This window comes from Poecilia mexicana, unplaced genomic scaffold (genome assembly GCF_051168715.1).
Source record: "Poecilia mexicana isolate PSO_F unplaced genomic scaffold, ASM5116871v1 scaffold_11, whole genome shotgun sequence".
Lineage (NCBI taxonomy): Eukaryota > Metazoa > Chordata > Actinopteri > Cyprinodontiformes > Poeciliidae > Poecilia > Poecilia mexicana.
In genome coordinates this window covers 12548074-12574846 of record NW_028263380.1, presented here as the reverse complement: position 1 = coordinate 12574846, position 26773 = coordinate 12548074, and the positions used below count along the sequence as shown (strand labels likewise).

General features: G+C 39.9%; 2 protein-coding genes across 5 annotated transcripts; both read right to left on the bottom strand.

The window, feature by feature from the left end:
- Positions 1-436: 436 nt before the first annotated feature.
- Positions 437-12584, bottom strand: zftraf1 (zinc finger TRAF-type and ring finger containing 1). 4 transcript variants are annotated; one of them, XM_014987695.2, is made up of 7 exons: positions 12078-12584; positions 11519-11855; positions 9995-10089; positions 8548-8691; positions 5666-5877; positions 5402-5580; positions 437-2199 (listed from the first exon to the last, which is right to left on the bottom strand). In XM_014987695.2, exons 2-7 carry the CDS (start codon positions 11804-11806, stop codon positions 1987-1989), a joined length of 1131 nt encoding a protein of 376 aa, XP_014843181.1. In that variant the 5' UTR covers positions 11807-11855; positions 12078-12584; the 3' UTR covers positions 437-1986. The 4 variants fall into 4 exon arrangements, with proteins under 4 accessions (XP_014843181.1, XP_014843182.1, XP_014843183.1 ...); XM_014987696.2 differs by having other exon boundaries at positions 11519-11818; XM_014987697.2 differs by having other exon boundaries at positions 11519-11814.
- Positions 12585-14057: 1473 nt separating this feature from the next.
- On the bottom strand, positions 14058-22956 carry dclk3 (doublecortin-like kinase 3). Its single transcript, XM_014987685.2, has 7 exons — positions 22834-22956; positions 21479-21681; positions 19745-19876; positions 18194-19402; positions 17473-17605; positions 17227-17394; positions 14058-16543 (listed from the first exon to the last, which is right to left on the bottom strand). The coding sequence occupies exons 1-7, from the start codon at positions 22886-22888 to the stop codon at positions 15945-15947; spliced, it is 2499 nt and encodes an 832-aa protein (XP_014843171.2). The 5' UTR covers positions 22889-22956; the 3' UTR covers positions 14058-15944.
- Positions 22957-26773: the final 3817 nt, after the last annotated feature.

The window sequence follows — 26773 nt, the reverse complement described above, 5'->3', positions numbered from 1 at the left end:
TCCTGCTGAACATCCACCCGAGCTGATCAGAACCCGGCAAAGTTCTCCCAAAATCCAATTAGCTCTTTCACAGACATGCAGGACTGTGTCATTACGCCAAAACAGGCGCTTTTAAGTCTGCAGGCAATCTTCGTTTTGCTCTGCCGCAATAAACCCGCGCTCTCTGTCAAGCGAGCGACGGCTGCTGATGTGCCATTGTTTCAAACGCTGCGTAATTCATTTTGTTCTCCGCGTGATTCATAATCCTCCCTTCTAATCCAATGAAACATATCCATCACCCACACGAGCCCTTCAAAATTAAATTTAGATTTCATAACTGCGGCACAGAATGCATAATTCAAACAGGCCGGTGGGTTTTGCGAGAGTCGAGACTATTTTTGTCCCAACATTCGAGCCGCCTCACGCACACTCACACACATGCAGGCGGAGGCAGCTGTGCAGGTTCCATCATCTTTAATAAAAGGCACATGTACAGCCAAAGTGAGATGAGTGAGTCCACCGGCATAGAGACGAAGCATCAAAAACACAGAAATACAGGAAGCAGAGGTCGGGAGGAGAGAGATCTGCCTGCCTTTACAGTAGAATCTACATGAATAACATCATCATCATCATCTCGCTTCGTTCAAGTCTGTCTAACACTAAGATGTGTCTGTACTCAGGTCAAACGCCTCTGGAACCATCCCGCTTCGCACTACTTCATCCAAACTTCTTCTTCTGTGGTTCAGTTACTTTGTGGTAAAAACCATATTAAATTTAGGAGGAAACCCCCCCCCCCCACAAATCACAAAAAAGCAGGATTAACATAATTAGATAAAATTTGTTACCTAAGGAGCGATTAAACTTTAATTTCCTCAAAGGTGTTAAAAACAAAATCAAAAACAGCTTTTAAAAAAGTAATTGCTAAGAAAACAATTTAAAAAAAAAAAAAAAAAGGAAAACGCTTCATGTAAAACAGCTGAAATAAATATAAACACACACAGCCTGTTTAGTTACCAGAAAGCAAGTGACACAGTGAAACCCCTGAATGTTTTGGTTGTGGTCCAGCCTGGCTGGTTCCGTCCAGCAGGACGTCACAGCTGTGATCTGTTGACACGCACACATTCATTCATTCATTCATAAACTCAGCATTCAATCAAAAAGAAAAAAGAAAAAAAATCACAGATACTTAAATATTCAGGGTTAAGAGAACAGAAGAGGCTGTTAGTGTAACCACTGCAGGAGGAATAAGAACTAAAAATGCTGCGCGGCCGTCTCTCCGCTTGAACGATGGAAGGAAGGGGTGGTGGCGGTGGAGCGCTGCAGTCGCTTAGCGGACGCAAAAACGACAGGGAAGGTGTTGAAGGGGAGGGAAAAAAAAAACTAAGAAATGGTGTGCAGAGGGAAGCTGGGAGATAAAACACACATCTGCCCCCTTCCGCCCTCATTCGCACCTCCAAATAACAGCTGAGCAGAGTCAGTCACTCCATTTTCACATCATCGCCCGTCTTTGGGACGCGTCCACGTGCCAGCAGAGAAGTCTGGACGCACGCTGTGGATCGTCGCTTCCTCTTGGTTGTTTTCTCTTTTTTTGTTCGCAAACATTCAACACACACACACACGCATGTGCGCGCCTTCGTCTGTGGGCGTCCAAAGCGAATCGTCGGTCACGTACCACAGGTACCACACACCCACCGCCGCCGCCGCTCCCATCCTCCAACTCCCCAGGTTTCACCCCTCCAGTCTCGTCTTCACAGCAACTCACAGCTTTCTGGAGAAAACCAGCTCACTTATCTCATAAAAACAGCGTTATTATGCGTGTTGCGATTAGCGTGTGTGTGTGTGTGTGTGTGTGTGTGTGTGTGTGTGTTAAGAGGTATCAATGGTTCAGTGGTGTCTCTCTTTAATCATCACGTCCTCTCTTTGACGCTGGCCTTCAATCAACGCACTTCTCCTTCAACCGTTCCATCACTCCTCTTCCTCCTCCTCGCCTTCCTCCTCTAGAGGTCTTTATTTTTGGACTTGGAAGATGAACAGGCGCAGGTTGATGTTTTTGGCGGCCAGCAGTTTGTTGCACTCCACCGAGTCGGAGATGGGCAGAGGGACGTATTCGGTCTCGTTGGTGTCGTTGCTGAAGGAGTGGTGGTAGATGACCGGCTTGATCCGCACGTCGTCGTACGGCCCCTTCAGCAGCAGGAAGGAGCACTCCAGGGCAGAGTTCACCTGCATGCACAAAAAAAAGAAAAAAAAAGTCCATTTGGAATCAGTCCCCTTTTACTTCGATACCCTGAAATAAAATCCAGAGCAACCAACTGCCTTCAAGAGTCAAGTCAACTTGGAAACAGCTGCTCTCTCTCTCTCGCTCTGTAGACTTAAGCCTTAGAAATACATTAAAAGATGCAAATAAACAATTTTTTTTTAAAATAAGAAAGTAAACATTTTATTGCCTAAACTGCAACACCATAACATTCCTATAGATGAAGCTAAAACTATACTGCTTGAGTTCTGGCTAAAGATATTTACAAAAGAGTTTTTATCTTGAATGAAAAAAAAAAGTTTTTTTGTACAGTTTTTTTCTTAACTGAACATGTTTTAATAACTAAATGGCCTTTTTTGAGTCTAGAAACTCTTAACGATTAATTAATTCCTAAATTAGCAAACGATTATTTTAATAATCGATTAATCACAATTAATCTGATTAATCGTTACAGCTCTATTTGCAATAACAATAAATTTGGGATATTGTGCTTTATATGCAGCTAAATGTCACAGAGGTATTGACTCCAGGCCTACTGAAGTCACGCTGACCTCCATTTATAAACTGTTTAGAAACAGCATATTTAAAACAACAAAAAAAACAAAAAAACGTCACAAAAATGTGCTACTGTGTTTTCTATCGTGTATCATCTATCATGTAAAACACACTGAAGTTTGTGAAAAAGTCCAGGAGGTGAAAATACTTTTGTGAAGATGTTTCTCTAATCACTCTCTCCCGCTCTTTGAGGTCACCTGGTCATGCGTTGCCATGGCGGCGCTAACAAGGAGCTGGTGCGTTCAATCAGCCCGACTGGAGGGAGACGGCTTGGACTGGCTTTGAACTGGAGTTGTTCAAGTTAAATATGGAAATAATATTTATGTTTTCGAGAGATTTAATTGAGTTAATAGAGTATGTAATGTGCATAAAGAGTGAATTTTGTAGTAAGGTTTTTGAAAAAACTGATTGGCCTGAAACAGTACGCCTCATTCGGGGAAAGAAGCTGAAGATGTAATCCATTTTCTCACACACACACACACACACACACACACACACACACACACACACACACACATTAAATCGTCTGCATCCTGTTTTTTTTGGTGTGTATTTCTGCCACCTCAGCCATTTTAAAGACACAAAGTTTTGACTCTAAAGCCTTACAGACATTAGAAATTGACTAATTTCATGACCATATGTTGCACTGATATCTGCTTACTAATTAGTGAATTAATTAAAGTATAAAACTTATCCTGAGGTGCTCTATTAATATGAACAAACTGAAATCTGTAGCTAGCATCCAAACTGATGAGCTGCATTGTTTACTGCTGCTAATCTCATTTGGCTAATATCTGTGGGTTAGGTCAGCTGCTTAATCTGGGGATGTCCAGCTTAATTAGGCAGCCACACACTGCAGATGATCAATGTGCCGCTGTCATGAGGCTTTCTGGTTAAACCCAAGTTTCAAATTTTTTTATTTATTTATTTTTTTTATGGAAATGAGGAAAATCACACAACACTTGATCTAAAGAGCAGATTTCCTCAGAAAGCCTGGGGTAATTCTGAAAAATCATTAACGAGTCTTAACTTTTTGAACTTCTCTGAACACCAAACCATGAAGCGTTGCTCTCACTCGGGAAGCATCGTTATTGCTCCCTCCCTCAGGAGTGGAGCCATTTCAAGGCTCGTGGAGAAGCCGAGGCCATTTCTCAGTGCCTCGTGTGTCTAATGAAGGAGAAAGACGGCTGTGGGGACACACCCACATTAGGCAGCTCTGAGAATGAATGGCTCGGCGTTTCCCTGCTGGAAGAGGCAGCGAGCGAGCCGCTACTTGTCTCCAGGTCTCGGGTGGCCGACACGGCGAGGAGTGTGAAACAAGTGAGCGCGATCTCCGGGGAGATTCCACCGCTTCTTAAATTAGATGAATAAACTGACACACCTCCTCCTCCCAACCCCCCGCACCCCTAAAGTTTGTTGTTTCTGATTTTCAGCATTTTCCCGCTCCCGTTTTTTTTTTTTTTTCTAAAAACATGACGTTCACATCACAGCTTGTGTAAAACTGGCTACCAACTATTACAATGCATTAAACGATGGTCCATCGCACACATTTCTCTTTTATTTCCAAAAATACTTTATTAATCCCTGAGTGGGATTAATTAAAAACAAACAAATAAATGAATAAACTTTGGCTAAAGGACGTTAAAATTGAGTTTTTCCTACCCAACATGATCAGGAAAACAAAAGCAATATTATTGATGAACACTGCAGCACAATCACTGTTGCAGTTGACCAAATGTTAATTTGAACTTTTCATCATTGTGCTCACCACTCTGCATGCAATTTAGCACTGCAATCTTTAAGCAGTGTGGGTACGGGGAGCAGGAAATGTCCACACAAATGGCCAAATACATCACTGGTATGCAGACTCTGAATTCATGGCACTTAAAATATAAACAGCTCAATACATGTTGCATCCAATCAGTCTTAAACAACTGGATGTTGCACAAACTGACACATCTCTTCCACACTTTCTTTTCCCACACATGGGACAATGCACATGGATTAATATTTCTGTAAATGTGTCAGAATGGCTGTTTTTCCATCTGTCGGTCTGGACAATGAGCTGGGACACAACGGGAAGATAAACAACTTTCAGACTTCTTCCCGTACTTATGCAGGCCTGGAAAACACCGAAATCAAACTCTAGACTTTTCCAGACTGTAGAAACTTTGATTTGAGTTAAATTTTGAAGCCCAAACAATATGCTAGAATTGCTTTCTGGCTGCTCATCCCCACTTCGGTTGATCTCAAGTATCTTTTTAAGGATCGTAGCTCACAGAGGGCAACAATTTTCGATCCGACAGAAGCTCTAAGATTTATACGTCAAAGGATTTGCTCTTCAACCTTTATCTGATTTTTCTTTTTTTTTTTTACCAATGCTAAACAAAACGCATAGCAGAGAATGCATTGATGGAGGTTTTCTGTCTCGATGCATTTACAGAGAGGAAAACTCAGATTTCAGTAGCAGATTTCCATCGTTGACTAGAGCACTCCTTGTTTAGCACGTTTCCTTCTGGTTAAAATAATCTGACTAATTGAAATGATCCCCCAAACCTCTGCAGCGACGTCATGTAGAAGGAAAAAAGCAGACGCAGAGAGAAGAGGGCGTACCTTGCTCTTGAGGATGAGCTGGAAGGAGAGCGTACGCTTGCAGGACAGATTGGGATTGCGCTCAGAGTCGTTGACTCGGGCCTTCAGCACCCACGTCTGGTTGAGAACGGTGAAACGCGGAGTTTCGTAGTACAGGCGAGTGATGAAGTCGTCGGTGCGGTACGGTCTGAACTGCACCTCTGAAACGACGGGGACGAATCAGAACGAGGCGAAGGAGCCGGGGGGGAGCGACCAGATCAGAAAATCGTGCCCAGCGTTCTGTACCTGTAAAGCCGATCTTCTCGTAGCACAGCAGGCTGAAGATGCTGTTGTATAGCTGCATGTCTCTGCGGTGGCTCTGGTCCATCTCTCCCAGTATTCCCATCAACTCTGTACCAGTCTTGGTCGGGTGAGAGCACTCGCTCTCGTGCGCCGGCAGCTCGTGAAACGGGCCTTGCCAGGGGCAACCGATTCTCTTGTACTTGCACTGCGTCACCCTGGAAACATGACATGCAGAAGCAGTTAATGTAGGGAAAAAAAATAAATAAATAAAACGCAGATGCTGCTTCGTATAAATTAGATCGTTTGCTGTGTGATGACTATGGGTCGCTTGCACCGATTGGGAGTTAATGGTACGAAAGGTACTAATTAACCCGGGAAGTGAACTGCAACAAATGAAAGCAGTGCTGGGATGAGAGCACAACCTCCGAGGGGAAAAAAGCCATAGATTCGTATCAATTACGCCATGGATAAAAGGTGAATCTTAATAAATACCTGTTCCTCTCTAAAGCTAAAACGAGGGATTAATAATTTGAAAGGTGCTACTTAGTCTCTGCAGTGGGGCAGAGCTAATTGAAGTCGCCCTTGTATAATTCTCGGCTTCCACGGAAAACTTTTGTCTCACGCAATCCGACCGGAGCCAGGAGAAGAAAAATACGTGAAATCTGTGGTTATAATTACAGCAACTTAAATACGGAGCCGAGGGTCCAAAAAACCCCCGACTGCTGTATTTCTGACAATAACATCCTGAACGCCGCGTCCTGGCAGGAGGCCGGCCGCATTTTCCGTCTGACCCGACTGAAAACCACCTGGAGCCTGCCGCGGCTGCTGTCATAACAACGCAGCGCTCGTCAAGGCAGGGTCGTCGTTCGCCATGGAAACAACCTCGCAGGATTTCAGGCGCGCCTGAGAATCACCTGTGACTAATGCGTGCTCTGTAATCACTCCAGCAGTCCATCTCCTTGGAGTCTCCGCCGTCTCTTTCCATCTCAACTCTGAGACGCTGCGATTCGCTGGCTGTCAGCACAAATACGCAATCGTACTTTGCAGTAAGAAATGGCCACTTATGTTTTTTTTATCTTTGAAAGAACCAAATTTTTTTCTTCATATGATCCTGTCTAAATTGGTTATGTAATTTAGACAGGATCAAATAGAATTATGCAGTTATAATTCAACTGCATGTAGTGTAGTTGAATTATAAGAGCTTCATTTTGCATCAGAGCTGCAGCACAAATTCAGACATTGTTATCGCCACTGCATCACAGAGCACAGTGATTAAACAGTAAGAGAAATAAATATTGATTCATTTAAAAAAAAGTGAATTGTATATCAGGCTTGAAGGATTTTTTGAAGGAAACAGACAGTCGGCATTGGGTGCCATGAAACAACATTTGTCTTCTTACAATTTGCCATTTGCTTTTCTGAAACTCATATTCACATCAGATAAGCAGCATTCAGTTTCTATGCTCCACTAATCTGGAACAAACTTCCAGAAAACAGCAAAACAGCCGAAACACTGAGTTCCTTTAAGCCAAAGGTAAAACCCCACATGTCTAGAGTTGCCTTTGATTCACAACAGCTGGGTATTGATCAACATGTTTGAAGATTTTGATAAAATGCTGTGTTCATTGTTGCTTGTTTCATAATTAGTTACTGAATTATGTTTTTATGACGTAAATCACTCACTGCTGAAATATGCTACACAAATAAACTTGAAATTGGAGTAAAATAACCAGAATAAATTCAAATTGCTATTTGTTTTTTCATTTAAAAATGTAATTTATCGGGGGAGAAAACCAACCAAGCCCTATTTGAAACTTTAATGCTCCTGTTGCTAAATCATAAATGAAATGGTAAAAATTTGCAAACCAAGTTCAGACTTCAATATTGTCAGATCTGCAGAATAAAGTAACCTCTTAAGTAGAACCTGTCTGGCAGCATGAAGTAGGCCAAAGTGGCAAAGGAAAGCATCACGCTCTTATCTAAAGAAACTGCAGAACAAGACTTTAAAGATGTTAAGTTATTCATCTACTGGTATGGAAAATGGCTTAAGGATTCCAACAAACCACAAAGGCACAAATGGAGAGAACAATAATAAAAAAAAAAGTGTTCAACTATCCCAAGAAAATCAAGCTGGGGTGCTTTCACACCAGAACAGTCTACAGGACTCGGTTCAATTGAGCAATGGAGGGGGAGAGAACAAGACGCGCTGCTGTGGTTACAGAGACACCAAATGAGGCATTTTCAGATCCCATAAAAGCCAATAAGTCACACATAGAAGATGAATCACTTCCTCTGTTTGATTTGCTTGTACCCATGTTTATGACAGAGTTTGTGTCTTTGGACCACACCAGAGTTCAAATGAGCTTTTACATGATATGCGCAACAAAACGATTTACATTGGACCAAAAACTGAGCTAAGGCACTCAGCTGAAATTCGTGATTCAACATAAGAAACAAACCGGGGGAAAACGAGTCTGTAAGAGAGTTTCACACACTACTGCGAACCAGAGTCAGCTCTGCTTCTGCTTGTTTTTTCACGGTGTCATCAGCTGAAAAAAACTACTCTTCAAACTTCCACTTGACAGCAGACATATTTATCGCAGCTGATAACTACACAGCCTCAACTTCTCTTGAGCAAATAAAAGTTAAAGCAAAGCGTTAATGACCATATTAATAAAGTGGAACTGTTAATATTTCTCAACATCCAGTTACTCAGCACATTAATACTGGCAGTCCTATTACCTTCTGTAAGATTAAGAGCATTTAACGTTTCTGGCTGCTCATAAATTAGGACAATTTGTAGAAAAAAAACAACTAATTGTGACAAAAGTTATTAATTTTTCCCATGTGTTATTCTTAATGTCTAATTGAATGGAGCTGTGAACCTGTCTTGGCACTCCTCCTTCTGGTGCCTCTCCAGGCTGGAGCGGGGGAACTGCTTTAGGCAAAAGGTACATTCTGTCGGCAGCTCGCTGACAGCCTTCTCCACCGCGAGGTTCCTACAGCACAGGTTCTTGCTTATCTCACACCTACATGGACACGGAAAAAACAATGATTCATACGTCAGCGCAGAGGCATAAATAATATTTGTGGAATCGGCAATATGGTAATACAAGTTTGTGGACATTGCAGAGGCGGCAGCTCACTGGGAATAAGAAAAGATCCGCTAAGGCAGATTCTTACTTCAAGACGTAAGACAATCGAGTTACCTTCACTTCTGTGCACACGGTAAATCAGAAATGTCTACGAAAAATATGCTGGTGATGATCAAGAAAATGGTTTCTTGGCTATTGATAAGCGTCTGATCTTTTTTTTTTTTTCCTAAGATTTCCCCCAAAAATAAAACCTTTTTGTCTTTTGTAAGTTTATTAACACTTGCATATCAACTACAGCTGCACATGCAATTTAATAAAGTTCATCAAATTTATTTCTTTTTCTTTAACACTGGACTGCAGAGGCTCTGAGTTAATTCACACTTTCACTTTATACCAAATTCTTAAAATCTTGTCCCAACCTACAAGCCATATAATCAACTGTTGCTTTTTACCGCTTCCTCTCAATACTGAAGTGTTTTGATGAGTTAAGGAGAAAAATAATCGTAAAAATGCACAAATGCTATCATTTTTAATTGCATGCCATTTTCTGAAAACTCTGCATTACTGAATATGGTTCTAATACCATTGTGGTGCAGCCGACTCATAAAATTATAACCAGGATTAAACCACAAATTCCCAATACTGACCACATGCTGGTAGATGTCATGTGAAAGAGTCATATAACTATTTTTTATTTTACAGTAGATCATGGGTGAGTTCATTTTAAAAAATCCTTTAAAATAATTAAAGCAGGTACACAACTTCCAAAGAAGAGGTATGCATTGACAACACTATAAAATTTCCTGCTTCTTCTTGGACTCAAAAACGTCAGGTAGAAAACGGCAAAAACTCTGAAGATGGCAATAAAAAGGTCAGATGACGAACTGAATCAGGCACAGAAAAACAAAATGTCAGGAGGGACTTTTCAGCAAGATGTGAAAACTATGTGGGAACGTAAAGCAAATCTACACCTGCTGTGTGAACAGACTAAACAGACCACTGTCTGTTTCGTGCACGTTTATTTATGTGAACGTTTTACTAAAAGTATTCGTTTAGTAAAAGGTTCCCTAAGAAAGAGTCAGCTGGTATTTTATGTATATTGGCCTGCTTTGTTTTATGACTAGAATCAAGTGAAAATCTACGGATTTTGAAGCTTGAATGTTTTTCTCCTGGCATTTCTGTGAAACCTGGTGTGTCCACAGGACTTCCTGGAGCGTCCACAGTGAAGCGGGTTTACCTGCAGTTGGGACACGTGGCCTGTTCCTCCTTGAGACGAGAATCGGCCAAGAGGTGAATAAAACAGCCAGCGCACATCAGGTGTCCATTGGTACACTGACAAAAAGACAAGGACGGGTTAATAAAGATCAAGAGGCACTGCGTGGTATACAGAGTGGATGCCAAAAAATAAAACAAATAAACATCTAAAACTCAGGCGGGACATTTTTTGCAGTAGTTAAAATAGTTTGTTATAGTCTGGTTTAATTTTAAATGACCTATTTTACATTATATTTATACTATGTTTAGATATTTTAGGGATGAGGAAACAGAAAAATATATGGAATTTTGTTATGTTTTTGTTGCTCCCATTGCTTGACACTATGAGGTTTTAAAAAGTACATTATAAATAAAATTAATCATTATAATTGTAGAAGTATGGCCTTTGTAAATAAACATCAACACATATTTAGATAGGAAATTACATTTGGGTAAGAGGACACAAACCTATTTTTATATTATTTCGGATCTTTTAACATTTTTGCTGGAATATCTCGCATCACTAGTAACATGCAGGTCAGGTGCTTGCAGCATTTTACTGTCAGATATAAATACAAGCCTACATTTTCAAAGACTCTCAGATCAAGAGCTTTAAGCATTCCTATTATGACTCTATGCTAGTTTAAAGCAATAAGCAACAATTACAACTGCATGTGTATAATTTTGATTAAGAAAAAGTGCAGAAATGTTTTGTTAAATAGCTAATAAAGAGAACACAAGAATCGTTACCGGCTATAAAAAAAAACCGTCAGTGCATACTAGATACAGGGGTAAAAACACATATTAATCCAGGTTATTTTTGGGTATTTAAAACCTTATTGGACTCTGCACTAATGTCAATGCATCCTTTTAGAAAGTTGCAGTTTAAGACTACTATTTAAAAGACATAAAACAAAGGTGAAGATTTGTCAAGATGGACATTTTTGTGGGATGATTTTACAAAAACATCAATAAGAAATCATGCATAGTATTTGATAAAAAATATGGATGTCTTGCAGTGTCAATGACTCGTGTAAATTAAACTTAGGAAAGGCTGTTCTACACTCTGATTTTGCGGTTGTAAGGTTGACTAAAATCAGAGGTGTCTGAAATTTTGTCTCGACAAAGGTCAGAGATTATTAATGGGCTAAAAGGGAGATAGATATAAAGTCAATGAGGCCAAGATGTAATAAGTGGGATGGGGCTGTTGTATTTCCTGAGGATGAACAGAGAAAAATTCATCCTACATTGTAAACTGGAGTTGACCACTGCCCTGTCCGTCCTCCACATGGCTGAAATTTACTGTAAGGACACTTTTTCAGACTGTTGTTAGATCAGGTATCAGTAAAAATAAAGGAAATGGGCCCAGACATTCAAAAGGTTGACTGTTAGGTTTGGGACACAGAGGGGAGCTTCTATTGTGGTTTTTCCAGCAGATTTATTTATGCTTGACAGCGAGTTAATTAAGGAGCATTAGGGCTTTGGTTGTGATTGGCACCACCTTTACCTGATACACAGACGCCTTGGGCAAGTCTAGGCACACGGTGCAGCACAGCACTGAGTACAGTCTCTCCTCCAGCTTCCCTGACTCTCCTTCGGGTATTTTCAACCTCTTTTTGGGTGGCTCGTCCGGGTCAGACTCGGGCCCCTCTCGCCGTATACCGACATCCTCCTGCATGGCCGCGACCCCGGCGACAGCCTCCACTGCTGCCCCCACGGCCCCGACCCCCAGGCCGGCCGAGGAGGAGCTAGGAGCGACCGCAACGCCCACGTCTCTTTCTTCCAGCGAAGACATTGGGATGGCTGCCTGGAAAAATGCCTGTTATGTACCTGCCCGGACCAGGCTGAGCCCGAAAAATATTAGGACGTTAGCTCGGGTTAGCTAACAACCTGTCGAGCTAACGTGAGCTAGGCTAACACGTCAGAAGCAAGCTCACTGTGAACACAGCCCTGCACACAGGAAGGTTGATTTTAACAAGCCAATTCTTAAGAAATAACGAGAACATGAGTCAAATTTTATAGTAGCTAATAAGGAAATCAAATTTTGACTAGTTTAGATGACTTACAGCGAGGCTAGCAGTCCTTTTTCCTGAGCCCAGGCAGAACAAAAACAACTCGGCCTCACTCAGCTGTCCGTTATTCGCAACGACAGCAGGTAACGACGTGCACTGCCAGCGGCCCTGTTCGGCTGCTCTCCCCCGCGTCCCTGCCTGCTGCTCCGGTACCGGCTGGCTCTCGATTTGTCTGTCTGTCCACTGGACCACGACCACGCACAGAACCTGTCGGAGACTACAGCTGGAGAGAGAGTTCTGTTGGGACTTGTCTCTCTGGCTACACAGCCATCTTTGTTTTGTTTTGTTTTTGTGTTTTTTCCCCTCCTGTCCGTTCCCTGACTTGACCGTGTTCTGCTTTTTCTATTTCGGGAAGGTTCTAAATTGTAACACTGGGCTCCATGCCGAAAATTTAAAAGTAAATGTATAGCGCCTGCATATGCAGGGGCCTCTACGCTACAGTCGTAAATTGGCTGACAGAGGAATGTTTTGTTGTGGCAGATGACTTGGGGTATTTAAAGAGTTTGAGACACGCATGCGCACTGAGCATCTTTTGCCAGCGCCGAGAAGGTAACCAGAACCTGATATGCGACAAAGTTTGGCTTCTCCCCCAGAGGATGAAATACTTCACTGTTATTTTTCTGGATCTTTTGATTTTTTTGCGGAAACTTAGAACACATTGTTTTCTCACTTATTTTGTCTCAAAACTGTTTCAGTGAAATTTCATGAGGCTTTTTTGAAAATCTCAAATCACACTACCTGGTTTACTTAAGTGATTACCAAATATTTCAATCAAGCCCTAATCTCAACATACTAAGTTTAAAATCTCTATGCTTGTACAAATACCTTGAGCTTAGGCTAAGATTTCATGGGGAAATTTGTCAGAAGATGGGTTACTAATGAAAAGTAGCAGTCCTTTACAAATACAGGCTAAATCATGTTTTTAAGTAAAGCAAATAATAATATTTACATATTTTTTGATAGATACACACTAATTTTGGGTGCTACTGCTGAAAGAGGAATGCTTTGTTGTGGCAGATAACTTGATAAGTAACACTTAAGTTTGTCCACCAGAGGATGAAGTATTTCACAGTAATACAATTTATCTGATTAGTTTTATTCTTGCGCCGAAGCCCAGAGCAAACACCTGTTTTTTCTTCTTTTGTTTATAACGCCACCTTTGCTTTGCTACATCTTATGAATTTTACAATTGAAACTTTCCATTTAGTGAGAAATATTGTCAGCAAAAAGCATCTGATAATGTACTTATTAATACAGCAAAAGGTTTTTCAATAAGTTCAAAATATGGTAATGTAGTATTTGCTAAGTCTAAAAGTTGACTATAGGGAAATACAGCTTTTACATTAAGCAAATAACTATATTGTTAAGCATTTAGCACAAAGGACAACTTGTTCTTAATCTCAACAACAGTTTTACTAACAGTAAAATGCTATTCACAAAAACAATGAATGCACACACAGCAAAAGCAATGGTCATTTATTGCAGTTCTTGACAAGTCTATAAGTTACAGTAAATTACTGCTTTCATGTAAAGCAAACAAACAAAAAAGATTTGTTGCTATCCACTACAAGTCAAGGAAAGTTTCTGCAATTAGCTTAGCAACAGTATTTTACATCAAAAGCAACCACTGATTGCTGGTAAAATACTGTTTTTACATAAAATTAATAAAGATGTAATTATATTTCTATTGGTACAAATCAAGTGGTCAAACGTACACATTCTTACGTAACTTTTTCAAAGCAGTTCTGTTAGTTTTTAAATTATTTTGGTATTTAAAAGAGAAGGTATTTTACTTACAGCTGTGAATTGGCTGTTTTGTTGTGCTAGATGACTTGGGGCATTGAGCATCGTCTGGTCCATAGTCAAAAGGTGATCAAAACCTGATATGCTACAAACCTAGGCTTGTCCCCCAGAGGATAAAATACCTCACAGTAGTGGAATTTGACATTTCACTCTTGCTCTGAAGCTCTGGTCAAACTTTGATGTCATTGCTACTTTATTATGTCATGTACTAAAGTTTCTGTAAAATGTAGTTTGCTTCAAACAAGTAAGGATTTTAAAACAACATGTCTAGGGATTATTTATGCTATTAAACATCTCATAAAAATACATAGCTTGCTAGAAAATAAAATACACAACAGCCTTTCATTTCGACACATTCAATTTAAAATCTGTATTTATTTATTTTTTTGCTTCAAAGTTAGTTATTGTTTATATGCATTCCAGGCTGTCTCTCACAGATATAAGTAAAAAAAAATGATGAAAATTTTCAGCAGACTGATCCCTAGTATGCTCAATTATTTCAACAAAATACTTTTTACAGAAAGCCAAAAACAAAAAGATCTTATTGTATTTCTCATTAGATGGGAAAATATTTTAGTCACAGGACCTTTTCTCCAATGGACACATTCATCGCTTCCATTTGTCTTACACGTTTCCACCATGTGAAAAAGTTGAAAGCATTTTTCCTAATTCTAAAATATTGTTAATGTTAGTGAAGGATTGTTTCTTCAAACAATAAGCTGCTAACATGTAATGACCAAATCACGTCATTTGTGTTTTGGTGTCCGGACTGCACCATTAAAGGTCTTTTGCTGCAGTCTATAAAATTCAGCTCATTTGAATGATTTCTGTGAATGTGTGTTTTGAGTAAGCATGAATAATTTAGCCAGAGCAGCAGGATCTTTGAGAGAGGCTTTAATTACCCGTGGCCCGCAGCACTGACACTTGACCATAGGCATTTATAAGCGCTATCATTCCATCAGTGCCCCCAGATATACAGCTTAGAAACCACAAAGGTTGCGGATGTGGACTGGCCTGGGTAAGGGGGTTGCGGGGTTGCGGACGTCCTTTGGGTTGGGTGGGGCAGGATGTCTGAGTGTCAGCTGTTTGCAATCGGGAGGGACAGGATTAACCAGCACTCATTGGGCAGAAAGATAGGCCTTATTTGGTGTGTGTGGAATGGCAAGGGACCAGTACCCCCCGTAGGTATGCACAGAAAGTTTGTCCAGTAGCTGAATGTGGTCACACACTGTCCTCAGCGTGTTCCAACCCTCCGGATTGTTTACAACCCCTCACTACACATTCATTTAGACATTACGAATGTCTTTATGGTAAAGTCACCCCAGCAGTAGTTCACTATCAAAAAATATGCGATGAACCAATTGTAAAGGATAATAAAGGGAAATTTACTCATTTTAAATCGGGAATTCATATCATCGCAAACAGGCAAATTATCCAATTATATATATATACAGACTCATACTTTTATGTAATTAAAAATAGCTACCAGCCGCAGAGATCTCATCTACAAAAGACACAAATGATTTGCAGAGAAACGTAAACAAAAAATACGTAAGAAATGTACTAAAAACGTAATCAAACAACTTATAAAACGCTTCCTGTTTACAAGCTTCATTCCTGGGGTTTGGGCAGAGGCTCAGTCACAACACAAAATCCCATGATTAGTTCCAAAATGCAGGACAAATGGCGTATGCACGTATATCAGATGCATCAAATCTCATCAATCAGACTCTATTCATTCTACAAAAATAAAAACCCATCATCTGCCTGTCACCCACAGCTTCAATTACTAAAAAAAAAAAAAAAAAAAAAAAAAAAATCAGGGCTATTGTTTGCAACAAGGAAAATTATGACCCTGATCTAATTACACAATCAAACAGAGCAAAATCCCAGACACGTTGGGGCTTGTATGTGTTGTGACCATTTGCCTTGGTGTGGTTTTCAGTCTATTTGTGGAGGTCGGCTGCAGGGTGGAAGTGTGGGAGCTTTAGTCCTGAAGGACAGAGCTGAAGAATCAGCTGCTGGTCTGGGATTAATTATGCTGTTCTCAGCAATTTGCTATTGTTGGTGTTTGGTTAGAGCTGTCGGATCCACTGGCCACTGCTGTTCCCCGTTCTGCTTGGACTGCAGTTTATTCTGGGATGAAGACTCGGTTTGAGTTATGGAGGAGTCACTTTGATTTAAAAGGTCCACATTTGTGAGCTTTTGACGTGAATCCTGAATGTTTTCTCTGCTGTGCTGCTCTGCAGAGATGGTTTCCGGTTTTTCTCGACAAGCTGTTTCATATAGAGGTGTTTGCTTCTTCTTCTGGGAAGCCGCAGTGTCGATATTGCTCATATCTTCTGATTGGACCAGTGGAGTTTTGTTCTGGTCTTGTCCTCTTGTTGTGAATTCATCATGTCTCCTGGGAGATATTTCCTTCTTGGTGCCAGAGTTTCCTGCTATTTGATTCGCCAGTGATTCTGCTGCTTTTGTTGGAGCTGCTCTGTGCAGTTCTGCTTCACTATCTGCTGAGTCCCTCTTAGTTTTGTCAGGGAGCGCCCTCTGGCTGCAGACTGAAGCCATAGCCTTCACCCAATGGTGCTGGAGGATCTGCTCTGCTGTCAGCCTCACTGTGGGGTCTGGTTTAAGCAGAGATCTGACAAGACCTTTAGCTTCTGTTTGTCCACAAAGAAAAGAAAGAATCAGATTCTGAAAACTGCAAAAGCTTTAAAGCTATTTTAAATTTGTTACACTTTACTTCTACTCATACTGTTTTGTGATCTCTTAAACTGCCTGCCCAAAGCAGCTTCATGCAATTTGTTTAAAAATGGAGGACAGTAGCACCAGTTCAAAAATATGCACTTATATCACGCCAATGGAAAGTTTAAATCTAGGATAGTCTTGTTTGTGCTGAAATACCATTATCTCTCTCTCTCTCTCTCTCTCTCTCTCTAACAGTTTTTGTGGTATATATTTTAATAGGAAGAGAAACTGATGTAATAAGAAAAAGACTGAAAAAGTAGCTGAAGTCTAGAAACAAACTGTAAAATCTTCATAAAGCTAGAAGAAGTTGTGAGAAATACAGTTTCACACAAGTGTTTTCTATTAATAAGGAACATATAAAGAAATGAGGCATGACTAAAGATTTTACCACAGCATAATATTGCAACCTGTCTGGATAACAGTTATTGTAAACAGACAATACACCTTGTGTTATATAAATGATATGCACTCCAAAGCTTCCACCGTGACATCCAACAAAGATGAATCCAAAACAGAGAAAAAGCATGAAACTCTAGAATCTAATGGTAGATCACTTTATTTTTTTTTACCATGAAAATATTTTAGTCAGGTTTACCTTCTGAGATGGAGTCCCAGTAGGGCGAAGGGAAATGGAGTTCTGCGTGTTTTATTAGCTTGAAGAGCTCCTCCTGATCCCGATCCCGGCTGCGGAACGGGGCGAAGCCACACAGCAGGATGTAAAGAATCACCCCCAGAGCCCAAACATCCACTGCTACGCCGTACCCTGCAGAATAACCAGACTAAGATTATTAAAATAACCTGACTCGCATTCAGTCACAAAAGTGTCTCCAAAGTACCTCACCTGTTTCGCAGAGGATCTCTGGGGCCACGTACGTCGGTGTGCCACATATGGTGAAGACCGGTTCTGTTACCACCATAGCCAGGCCGAAGTCCCCCAACTTCAGCCGACCGATGCCAGCGGATACTTTCTCTATCTGAGAGAGAATGAGAATGTGAAATAGACAGCATGACCAGACTGGGATTAGTTACCAAAAGTTAGGATTATAAGTTTTCTGTCTGAAGACAGAATAATACAGCGCCATACTTTCCTTTAAGCTTAAAGGAGAGTCAGGCATATCTACATGAGATGCAAACCTACCAAGGCAGGAAATCTTTTACTCTCCTGTGGCAACAATTCAGCTTTTTACTAAATGGTTGCAGTAAACAGGGGCTGCAGTTTCCAGGTTTCCTAGCTCCTTCAGACTAGCCAGCAGAAATTAGCAAACACCTGTTGGAGTTGCACATCTGCTGAGCTCATTATGAGCTACTTCTCAATGAAATTCTGTTTTTTTAAAAAGTTAGAGGGTTAATAGGGGAGCGATGTTGTGATGACTTCCTGAAGGCAAAGTTTCAGAAAGAGCAGAAGTTTTTAAAGAGAGAGAAGCCCAATTTCAAAGTATTTTATATCTAAGTCAAATTTCTTTTAAGTTTTCTACTTTTAAAAGTATGCACTTTATTGGGTTTCTTATGAGACAAACAATCCCATTGGAATCTCAAGCACTTCAATCTGCCCTGACACTAACCAGTAAATTCTCAGGTTTCAGGTCTCTGTGGACGATGCTCCTGCAGTGGATGTAGTCCAGCGCTTCGCTCACGTCCGAAACCATCCGTCCGGCCTCGGGTTCTGGAAACTTCCCCTTGTCATTGATGGCCTCGAACAGATCCCCTCCGCTCACCAGCTCCATCACCAGGTAGGAGTGCGTACGGGTGTGGTGGTGGGCCAGCAGCCGCACGATACGGGGGTGACTCAGACTACCGAGGAGGCTCAGCTCGTTCTGCATCATGTGCTCTCGACCGATCAACTTGGAGCGCTCCACGATCTTCATGGCGACGGGTTGGCCGTCGTCGCGCCGACGGCACTCCCGCACCACGGCAAAGTTCCCGTCTCCGATCAAACGGCCGATTTCATAGCAGCGCTCGATGTCAGCCAGGGTGAGGCCTTTGCCCTCGGAGGGGAGGACGCAGCTGTCTGCGAGTCGTGCTTCTGTGTGAGCTGAAGCCGCATGTGGAGCTGGACGTAGAAGCTGCGATGGCGCACAGCTCTTCTCCTTGTCTCTGCTGACTTGAGGAGACGAGGGGCTGTTAGAAACATCTGACGGTTTCACCTCTTGATCTGTGTGATGGCTTCCTTTCTGCTTCTTTGACACAGGAGGGAGTGGGACCCTTCCTGATAGAGTACCGATCAGTCCTGGAGCCAGAGGTCTTGACCTTGTCGCCAAGCAGTTTTCACACAGAATAGGAGAGGGGATATCTGCATCTCTGAGAACCTCGTTATGCTTGAATGGACCAATAGGAGAAGGATGTCTCTTCTTGACTTCTCCCCGAACACGCAACTTCTGGAGGTTGTTTGGAAGGTGAGCTGTTTTTTTGCAAGAATTCTTCTTATTTGACTTCTGGGAGTCGGGAATATACTGTCCTTGCTGGTTTTTGTCTGCGTGTTGAGACGTGTGAGCATCGGTGTGATTCTTGACATGCGTATGTGCGTCTCGTTGCGCCTCTTGCACTTTCCCGGTGTTTTCCGTCTCCTCGCTGTAGCCACTGTCAGCTTTAGCAGCTTTATCTGGTGCTGGCCGGAGTTTCTTCTCCCAGACCCGCAGGGCATCGGCACGGTAATGGGAATGTTCTGGAAAAAGTTCCTCCAGGGCATCCTGCACACTGTTCAGCACGGGGCGGGCCTTTCCGAGAGCCAAGAAGGCCACTTCACCACAGAAGAAATCACACACACCCCTTACCTAGAATAAAAAGAGAAAACCGAGTTATCTAGAAACTACGAGTTGGGAGACACATCTGGAACCGGACATCTGCTGAAAGGTTTTCTTTTAAGTAAATTTGGAAAAGCTAGATTTAATTGAAAACATTTTCTGACAGATGAAGCATTTAAACACTTAAGATTTAAAAAAAAAAAAAGGTGATCTGAATCACAAAGAAAATATTATATAAAGACAAATAAAACTGGTTTGAAACTTGTCTTGGGTCCAGTGCTCAGGAGAAGAATAGGGAGCATGCAGAGGTCTATTTGCATTTTTTTTCTAGATCCTCCCACGTCATGTTAAATCAGTTAAAGTTTGCCTCACCTCTCGAGCGTGTGTCGTGTACAGACGAGTGACTCTTCCTCTGTGCCAGCGAGGAAACCCCAACGCCTCTGAGAGATCCAGGAGCAGCTGCTCAAACGACACCACAGCCCTGCGGTTCAGCAGCACCGTCACCTTACAAACAGCAAGAAAAAGACCAAATCATATTGTTTTCTCTGTAAAGTAATATATATATATATATATATATATATATATATATATATATATATATATATATATATATATATATATATATATATATATATATATATATATATATATATATATAGATATAGATATAGATATGAACTGAAAAATACTAGGGCAATAAATACTTATACTACCTTAGATAAGCCATTTGGTGTTAAATATTTGTCATTTAAAAAATGAATATAACCATTACGTAATTATAAACAGTACAGTAACAATTTTATTTGTGGGTTTCTGGTCGAATCAAGCTCAAATGTTTGATCAAAGTTTTAAAAAGTATGTTTGGAAAAAAGCACTAAACATTACCAAAACACTGAGTCTGTGGTGGTTAGTGGCAGCATCATGCTTTGCAGTTATTTCAGGTGTTAATTTTGAAATTACGAGCTGTTCCAAAAACCCAATCGGTTTCAAAACAAAGATTTGTTAGGTGTTTGTTTCAAAAACACTGGATTAAAGGGGATTTAATTTTTCACCATCATGTGGATTTGAGGTCATTAAAAAATGCTTTAGTAGATTAAAAAAAAAAAGTTTTTTAGAGACCTGACAATGTCCTTGCATTCGTATAGTTATTTAAAACATTTGCCAGATGATTTAGCAAAGATTACCAATTCATGAAGAGTAACGTTGGCAAAATCCTACCAGAGAAGACTGAATGCATAAATGTAATCAAATTATGTTGTTTTTGACAATTAGTTAAGTGTGGGATTACATATGCACCTTTTTATATTTTTTATGTTTCCCCAAGGATTATTTCTTTGTATTTCAGTTCAATTAAATGAGATATATATCATATTAGAAGTGTAAAAAGTTTGGAAATGATTTATTATGATGCCAGTTACTATGTGTCAAAAATCTGAAATTTACACTTTTGAGAGCCATTCTAGAAAAAGAAGTTTTATTTATATAGCACTTTTTCAGCAACAAGGCAGTTCAAAGTGCTTAGTGCTTATTCTAGACGACTAGTCCAAATTAAGACAGACGCTTAGGAGCAAACAGCCTAAACCATGCCTGTGCTCACAAGTCACCAAGCTCACACCTTTGAGGGTAAAAATTGTGACTATGCTACATAAAGAACCAATATTAGCCTTAAAATGTCAAGAGTTCAAGTTTGTCATGTAAAAAAATAACATAATTGTTGAGTTTATAATTCTCCAAAAATATTTATGAACAAGCTTTTTTGAATATCTTAATGCACAACACCAAGTGCAATCTGAGGCCTTCTGCAACTTCTGCATTAGTCACAGACTTTATTTAATATTTATTTTTGTTGTCATCTTCTGTAATACGCACACTTTTATTTGCTTGACTTTTAAGTTAATCATTAAAACTTTTAGTGAACTCTTTGAAATGTGCTGAGAAGAGAATATGCTTATTAATTTACTAAATTTCTTATATCAACAGAGTACTTTGTGGACACAAAATAACCTCTATATAATCAATTGAAATATTAACAAAAGTCACAGATTAAAACCTTCTGAGCCCTTCAGGACTTATGCCTTCTTTAAAAATATTAAATCTAATTTTTACCTTCCGCAGTCCGTTTTCACTACATGGGCGGACAATGGTGACCAGATGAGGCCGCTCAGCGCTTTCCTCCGCATGCCTTGTGTGGAAGAGCGGAGGGTGAGGAGGAGGGATGAGGGGCCTGTATACCCGCTCCACTTGGTGTGGGCGTAGGGGCCAAGGCTGAGGGGCCCAACCAGCACGCTTCAATAAGGGCGCAGGGGGCCCTGAAACAAACAATAAAAAGGAAACTCATTTTAGACTATAGTGAAAGTGTACTGAGTAACAGTGTTGTGTTTTTTGTTTTTTTTTTTCTCCGAGACTTGTAAACATAGAAAAACTCTTAAGTAACACAACACCGGCTCCTTATCCTGTGGGACTGTGTGTGAAAGCAAATCCGACTGATCAGATTTGAGCGTTTTCCATCACATGGAGTGCAGGGGCCATTTGAGATTCTTCAATCAGCATGCTGCACTGGTTGAATTATTCAGGCTTCCTTAAGTCAATAAAACCCTAACACACACACACACACACACACACACACACACACACACACACACACACACACACACACACACACACACACACACATACACACTCAGTACATACACACACACACCTACAAACAAAAGCTTGCGTGACCTGGTTAGGGCTCAGCTACATCTGCATGATTAGTAGAGCATTTTAGACTCCCATCATCTTTGATATTTTATCTTCTGGCATTGATGGATAGATATTATCTGTCCTGTCTAAGGGAGTTTTTGTTGCCTCCAGACAGACAGAAACTCGAGAGTAAAATGTAACAATACAGTTTTTTTTTTACTAGCTGGGCATCAATTTTATAATAGTTTTATACACATTTACAAAAGAAAGGTTTCTCAGTACATAAAAATAAGCCCGTCTAGTGACATGTGAGAAAATAAAATCTCTTTTTTTAGCGTATTGTTTGCCTTGAAGACCCTACTTTAGCAGCTGAACTAAATGTCTCTTACTAAAAATTACTCCATGCTTAACAGCAAGTGTCAGAAAAATTAGTTAATTCATTCATTTTCAGATTGAAATAAAACGAAAAGAGATCGGATTTGTCCATTGTTATCATAGTAAATGATAATAATTAACGTTGTTATTATTAAGTCGTGCCCACGAATTAAACAAGTTGTTGTCACGATGTGTTTTTTTTTCTTCCCCTCATGTCACCAGACGGGCTCCGTAAAGACACAAAGACGCCAAAGAATTTGGGGGAAAAAAAGAAAAAAGAGAAAAAATAACTTCCTGCAATATATTTCAAGAATCAATTTAGCCAGTTAATATTATGATACTCCAAAGTTTTATGTATTTCTATATTGAGCAAAAATCGTTATATCCTTAAAAAAACTCACCTGCCACTCCCCATTTAGTGTTTCGTGCCACTTCACCTCCATTCCTGGCCTTCATAACGACGTCATTTATTTTAAGCAACTGTAAAAATAACCCTGTAATATAGTAATTTTACTTTATCCCACTAAAACCATGAGTTGTTGCTGGGTTACTCTCCTCTGTTAGCTCTCAAGGAAAGTAAGGGGATGTGAGAGGACCATGTAGCTACAGTGGTTGCCATGGAAATACGTCTACTGAAACAACTAAGGGCAGAGAAGACCGGAAGTTTAGTAGTTGACTGTCAACATAAAAGAACTGAATCATTCGACGCTCTCCCGAGAATGATATTTCTTTACTAATCAGACTATGTCACTCAAATGTAATATTTTATACACAATATCTCTTTGCAGAAAGAGATATTGTGGGTTATATTGTCTGCAGGTTCAAATATCAAAACTATTTTGGTATCAAAATCGGAAGTTTTTTTTCTGTATTTCCTCAACTTGACACTAACGAGAAGAAAAGCGTATGGACTATTTTCACTCCATAGCAGCGCTCCTATGCCTTTACTTTCGTATAGTCTCAACTTGGATGCAAGTCAAAAATTGAACCGTGTTTGATTTATGTAGACGGACATATAACAGGAAATGCAAGTTTGCGGCTTATTATTTAAATAAGGAGGAGGAAAACAAAGATGTCGATCATATTTAGGAATTATAAGACATTTGAATGAATTTAAGATCCTGAAAAATATTTCAAATATTTTTCTCCTTTCTTATTTCAGGAATGATAATTGTATAAATAAATAAAATAAAAATAACATAAAATAAAATAAAATAAAACATGTCTTATTCTTAGATTATAATGCTTATTTAAATTAAGATACAACAGAGTTTTAAAACATTAGCTGAAAGAAGTCTGACACCATTGTTTCGCCAATAAGAAAGTTAAATGTTTGGAAATATTTTTAGATGCAAGAATGATGGACACAGATAATTTTATACCATTCAATTTACAATTTAATACACTGAAACAGTGTATTTTTTTGTTTGCTTTTTCTGTTAAATCTCACACTGACCAATGCATATTCAAGCTTTTTTAATTTATTCACTTTTTTAAGTCACAACAAAATTAATGAAAAATCAGAGTAAAGTCAGTGATGTTTTAGAACTATGAATGCTTATTCGTCTTTCTTTGGTTTAAACCCACACAGCATATTGTGTTGCATGTTTGTTTACCTCTGTGAATTTCAATAATTCACTGAAACACTACAATGCGGCTGCCATCTCAGTAACACCTGTTGTAAGGTCTATGCTGAAAGAAAACTCTGGGTCTCAGAAAGAATGAAAAATCACACTGACAGTGGGCAAAAAGGGCTGGCGGCAGCTTCAGGGTGAGTTACCATGGTTTCACTGATGGAATCTAATAGTCTGGCACACACGCACACGCACACACACACACACACACACACACACACACACACACACACACACACACACACACACACACACACACAGTGAAACACAAGCTTTGCTGAGTGTGAGTCCAGTTGATCTTTCAGAACCCTTCCCCCTGGGGCCTTCGTCTCTACTGCAGATGCTGGATCAGGAAGCTTTAACTCCGGTTCCGGCTTCACATATTCATACTACTGAAATATAACGTTCAAAACTGTTATTTTTGAACATTTATAAAGACTTTGACATTATATTGCAAATAAGGAAAAAAATATTTTTTTTAATTTAACATGATGTTGATCTTTTCTTACACATTTATGTGTTTTATTCTGTTTGGTGATTCTCGTTTTGCAGCAGTTGATGTTTTATGAAGTTTAAAGGTTCGGCCAAAGTATAAACACAAACTGTACTACCAGTTTACCACCAGCAGAGGGGGTAAGTGAGCCTGGCGTATCTGGGAAGGAATTGTAGTCTGAATGCCAGGAAGCACTAAAAGGTTTTGTATGCAGACGTATTACATAGGTTTGCGTCTAAGAATGGTGTGTGTAATAAAGATAAAACAAAAGAAAAGAAAACAAGTGGCAGGAAAACCTTGAGTGACTGTCCTCTTTCTGTTTCCCCATCTCATATTCTTTTCAGGTTCCCTGGAGGATTTGCAAAGCAAATCAAGGAATGCAATCTTAAACCTCTCTGAGGTGACACAAAGCACAGATACACAAACAGTGCGCTAAGCCTGACTGAGCCAACATGTGCTACCATGAAAAGATAGCATATTCCATCAACCCACACTGCCAAACTGAAGATTTGGATACCGTTAGGACATCCTGGTATATCATGGGCTCTTTAGATTTAACTTTTGACATTTACTAAAGCAGCAGTTTATGCAGTTACTCTTTCACAAGGGTACAGAAAGGAGTGTGAACGGATCAGATGTTCAGTGAACCTGCGCCGTTTTTGAAGAACATGATTCAAAAACGCCATCCACGTCACAGCCAAATGAGGCGTGATACATCAAAATACAGGAACGCCGTGGTGCTCACAGTTCAAAATAGAGGCGATAAGACTTGTTTCGCTTTGTAGCCAACATCACCTCTATTTAAATGTTTTTAAGAGAATATTAGATAAGAAACAGTGTCACAAGAAGCATTGGGAAGTTGGATGAAGATAAAAGCAAGGAAAATCCTGCAAGAAAATCTGGTAGAGGGTGTAAAATACCAAAGATTGGGGTAAAGGTCAATTTTCCAGCAGGAGAACAATCCTAAAAAAAAACAGCCAGCGAAAACAGAAAATAGTTTAGGTCAGTGCATCATCTTTCTGAATGACCCAGTCATGGCCAAAACCTAATTCCAAGAGCAGTAGGAACTTAATTATGAAGACAGAGTTACAGTGGAATATTTCACATACAAAAATCTAAAAATATAAATACATCCTACAGTGTTCGAGTTTGTATTTGTAAACCGTTTTGAAATCCTTGTCCTACCACTTCACAGTAACCAGCTATAGGCCTCTAAAGACTAATTTGTAGCTTCAAGAATGTGCTTGCAGCATGAAAAACATATTAAAAAAAACAAAAACTTTGAGAAGTATGAATACGTTTGCAAGGCACTTTAATAAAATGAACTTTTAACCAATTGGGTGGCTTTACAGTAAGCCTCGTACTGCCCAACTCTTAGGTTGTTTTTGTTCTGAGGAAGCATTTCACATGAGAAATGAAACTCCTCAATAAATAAAAGATTACGTCAGGGCGCGGTCTACTCAGTCACTTTGGATAAACGTCAGTTTAAAACTTTCATTATGCAATCCAACCCATGTAGAAACATGACGATGTTCATCTCGTTGAACCTCATTGATGAAATTAACTCTCTTAATTGCTTCACCTCCAGATGGACACATGGAGGAAGAGTGACAACGGATGTTTGGTTAAAAAGAAAAAAAAAAGCATGAAAATAAATTAGTGTTAGAAAAGGGTGTTAACTCGCTCATGTGTTACACAGTCCCACAAAGATACGCAGGAAAACTGTAAGACATCTAGAAGGAATATCAACATTCCTGGTTTTATGATCTCCATGCTCTTCCTTTGGCTCTTGAGGGATCCAGCAAACTTCTGCAAGAAAGGCCTTCCTGGCTTTATGCCTGTGTCTGCCGAAAGGCGACTTTGATGAAGTCCTACTGCGCTCAAGGCAAAACATGCTATGTGAGTTTCTGCTGGATTATATTTGCTACTCCCTTGACTTCTTCACATTACAGCAATAAACTTATTTGTATTTTGTTTAGGGGTTTTTCTCTGATAGAGTAATTTCAGGTACTGGATAAAACCAAAATGGGAGATGAGTCCATTTTCTTTACAAATAAAAATCTAAGAAGTGTGACACTCATTTGCATTAAGCCTTTCTGGGTAAATATTTTTGCACAACCTCCAGATGCAGATCTGTAGGAGTCTGTCTCTTTCAGTTCTGTACTCAAAGACACTAAAATGTTGGCCACCCTTCTTTGCAAAATAGCTCAAGCT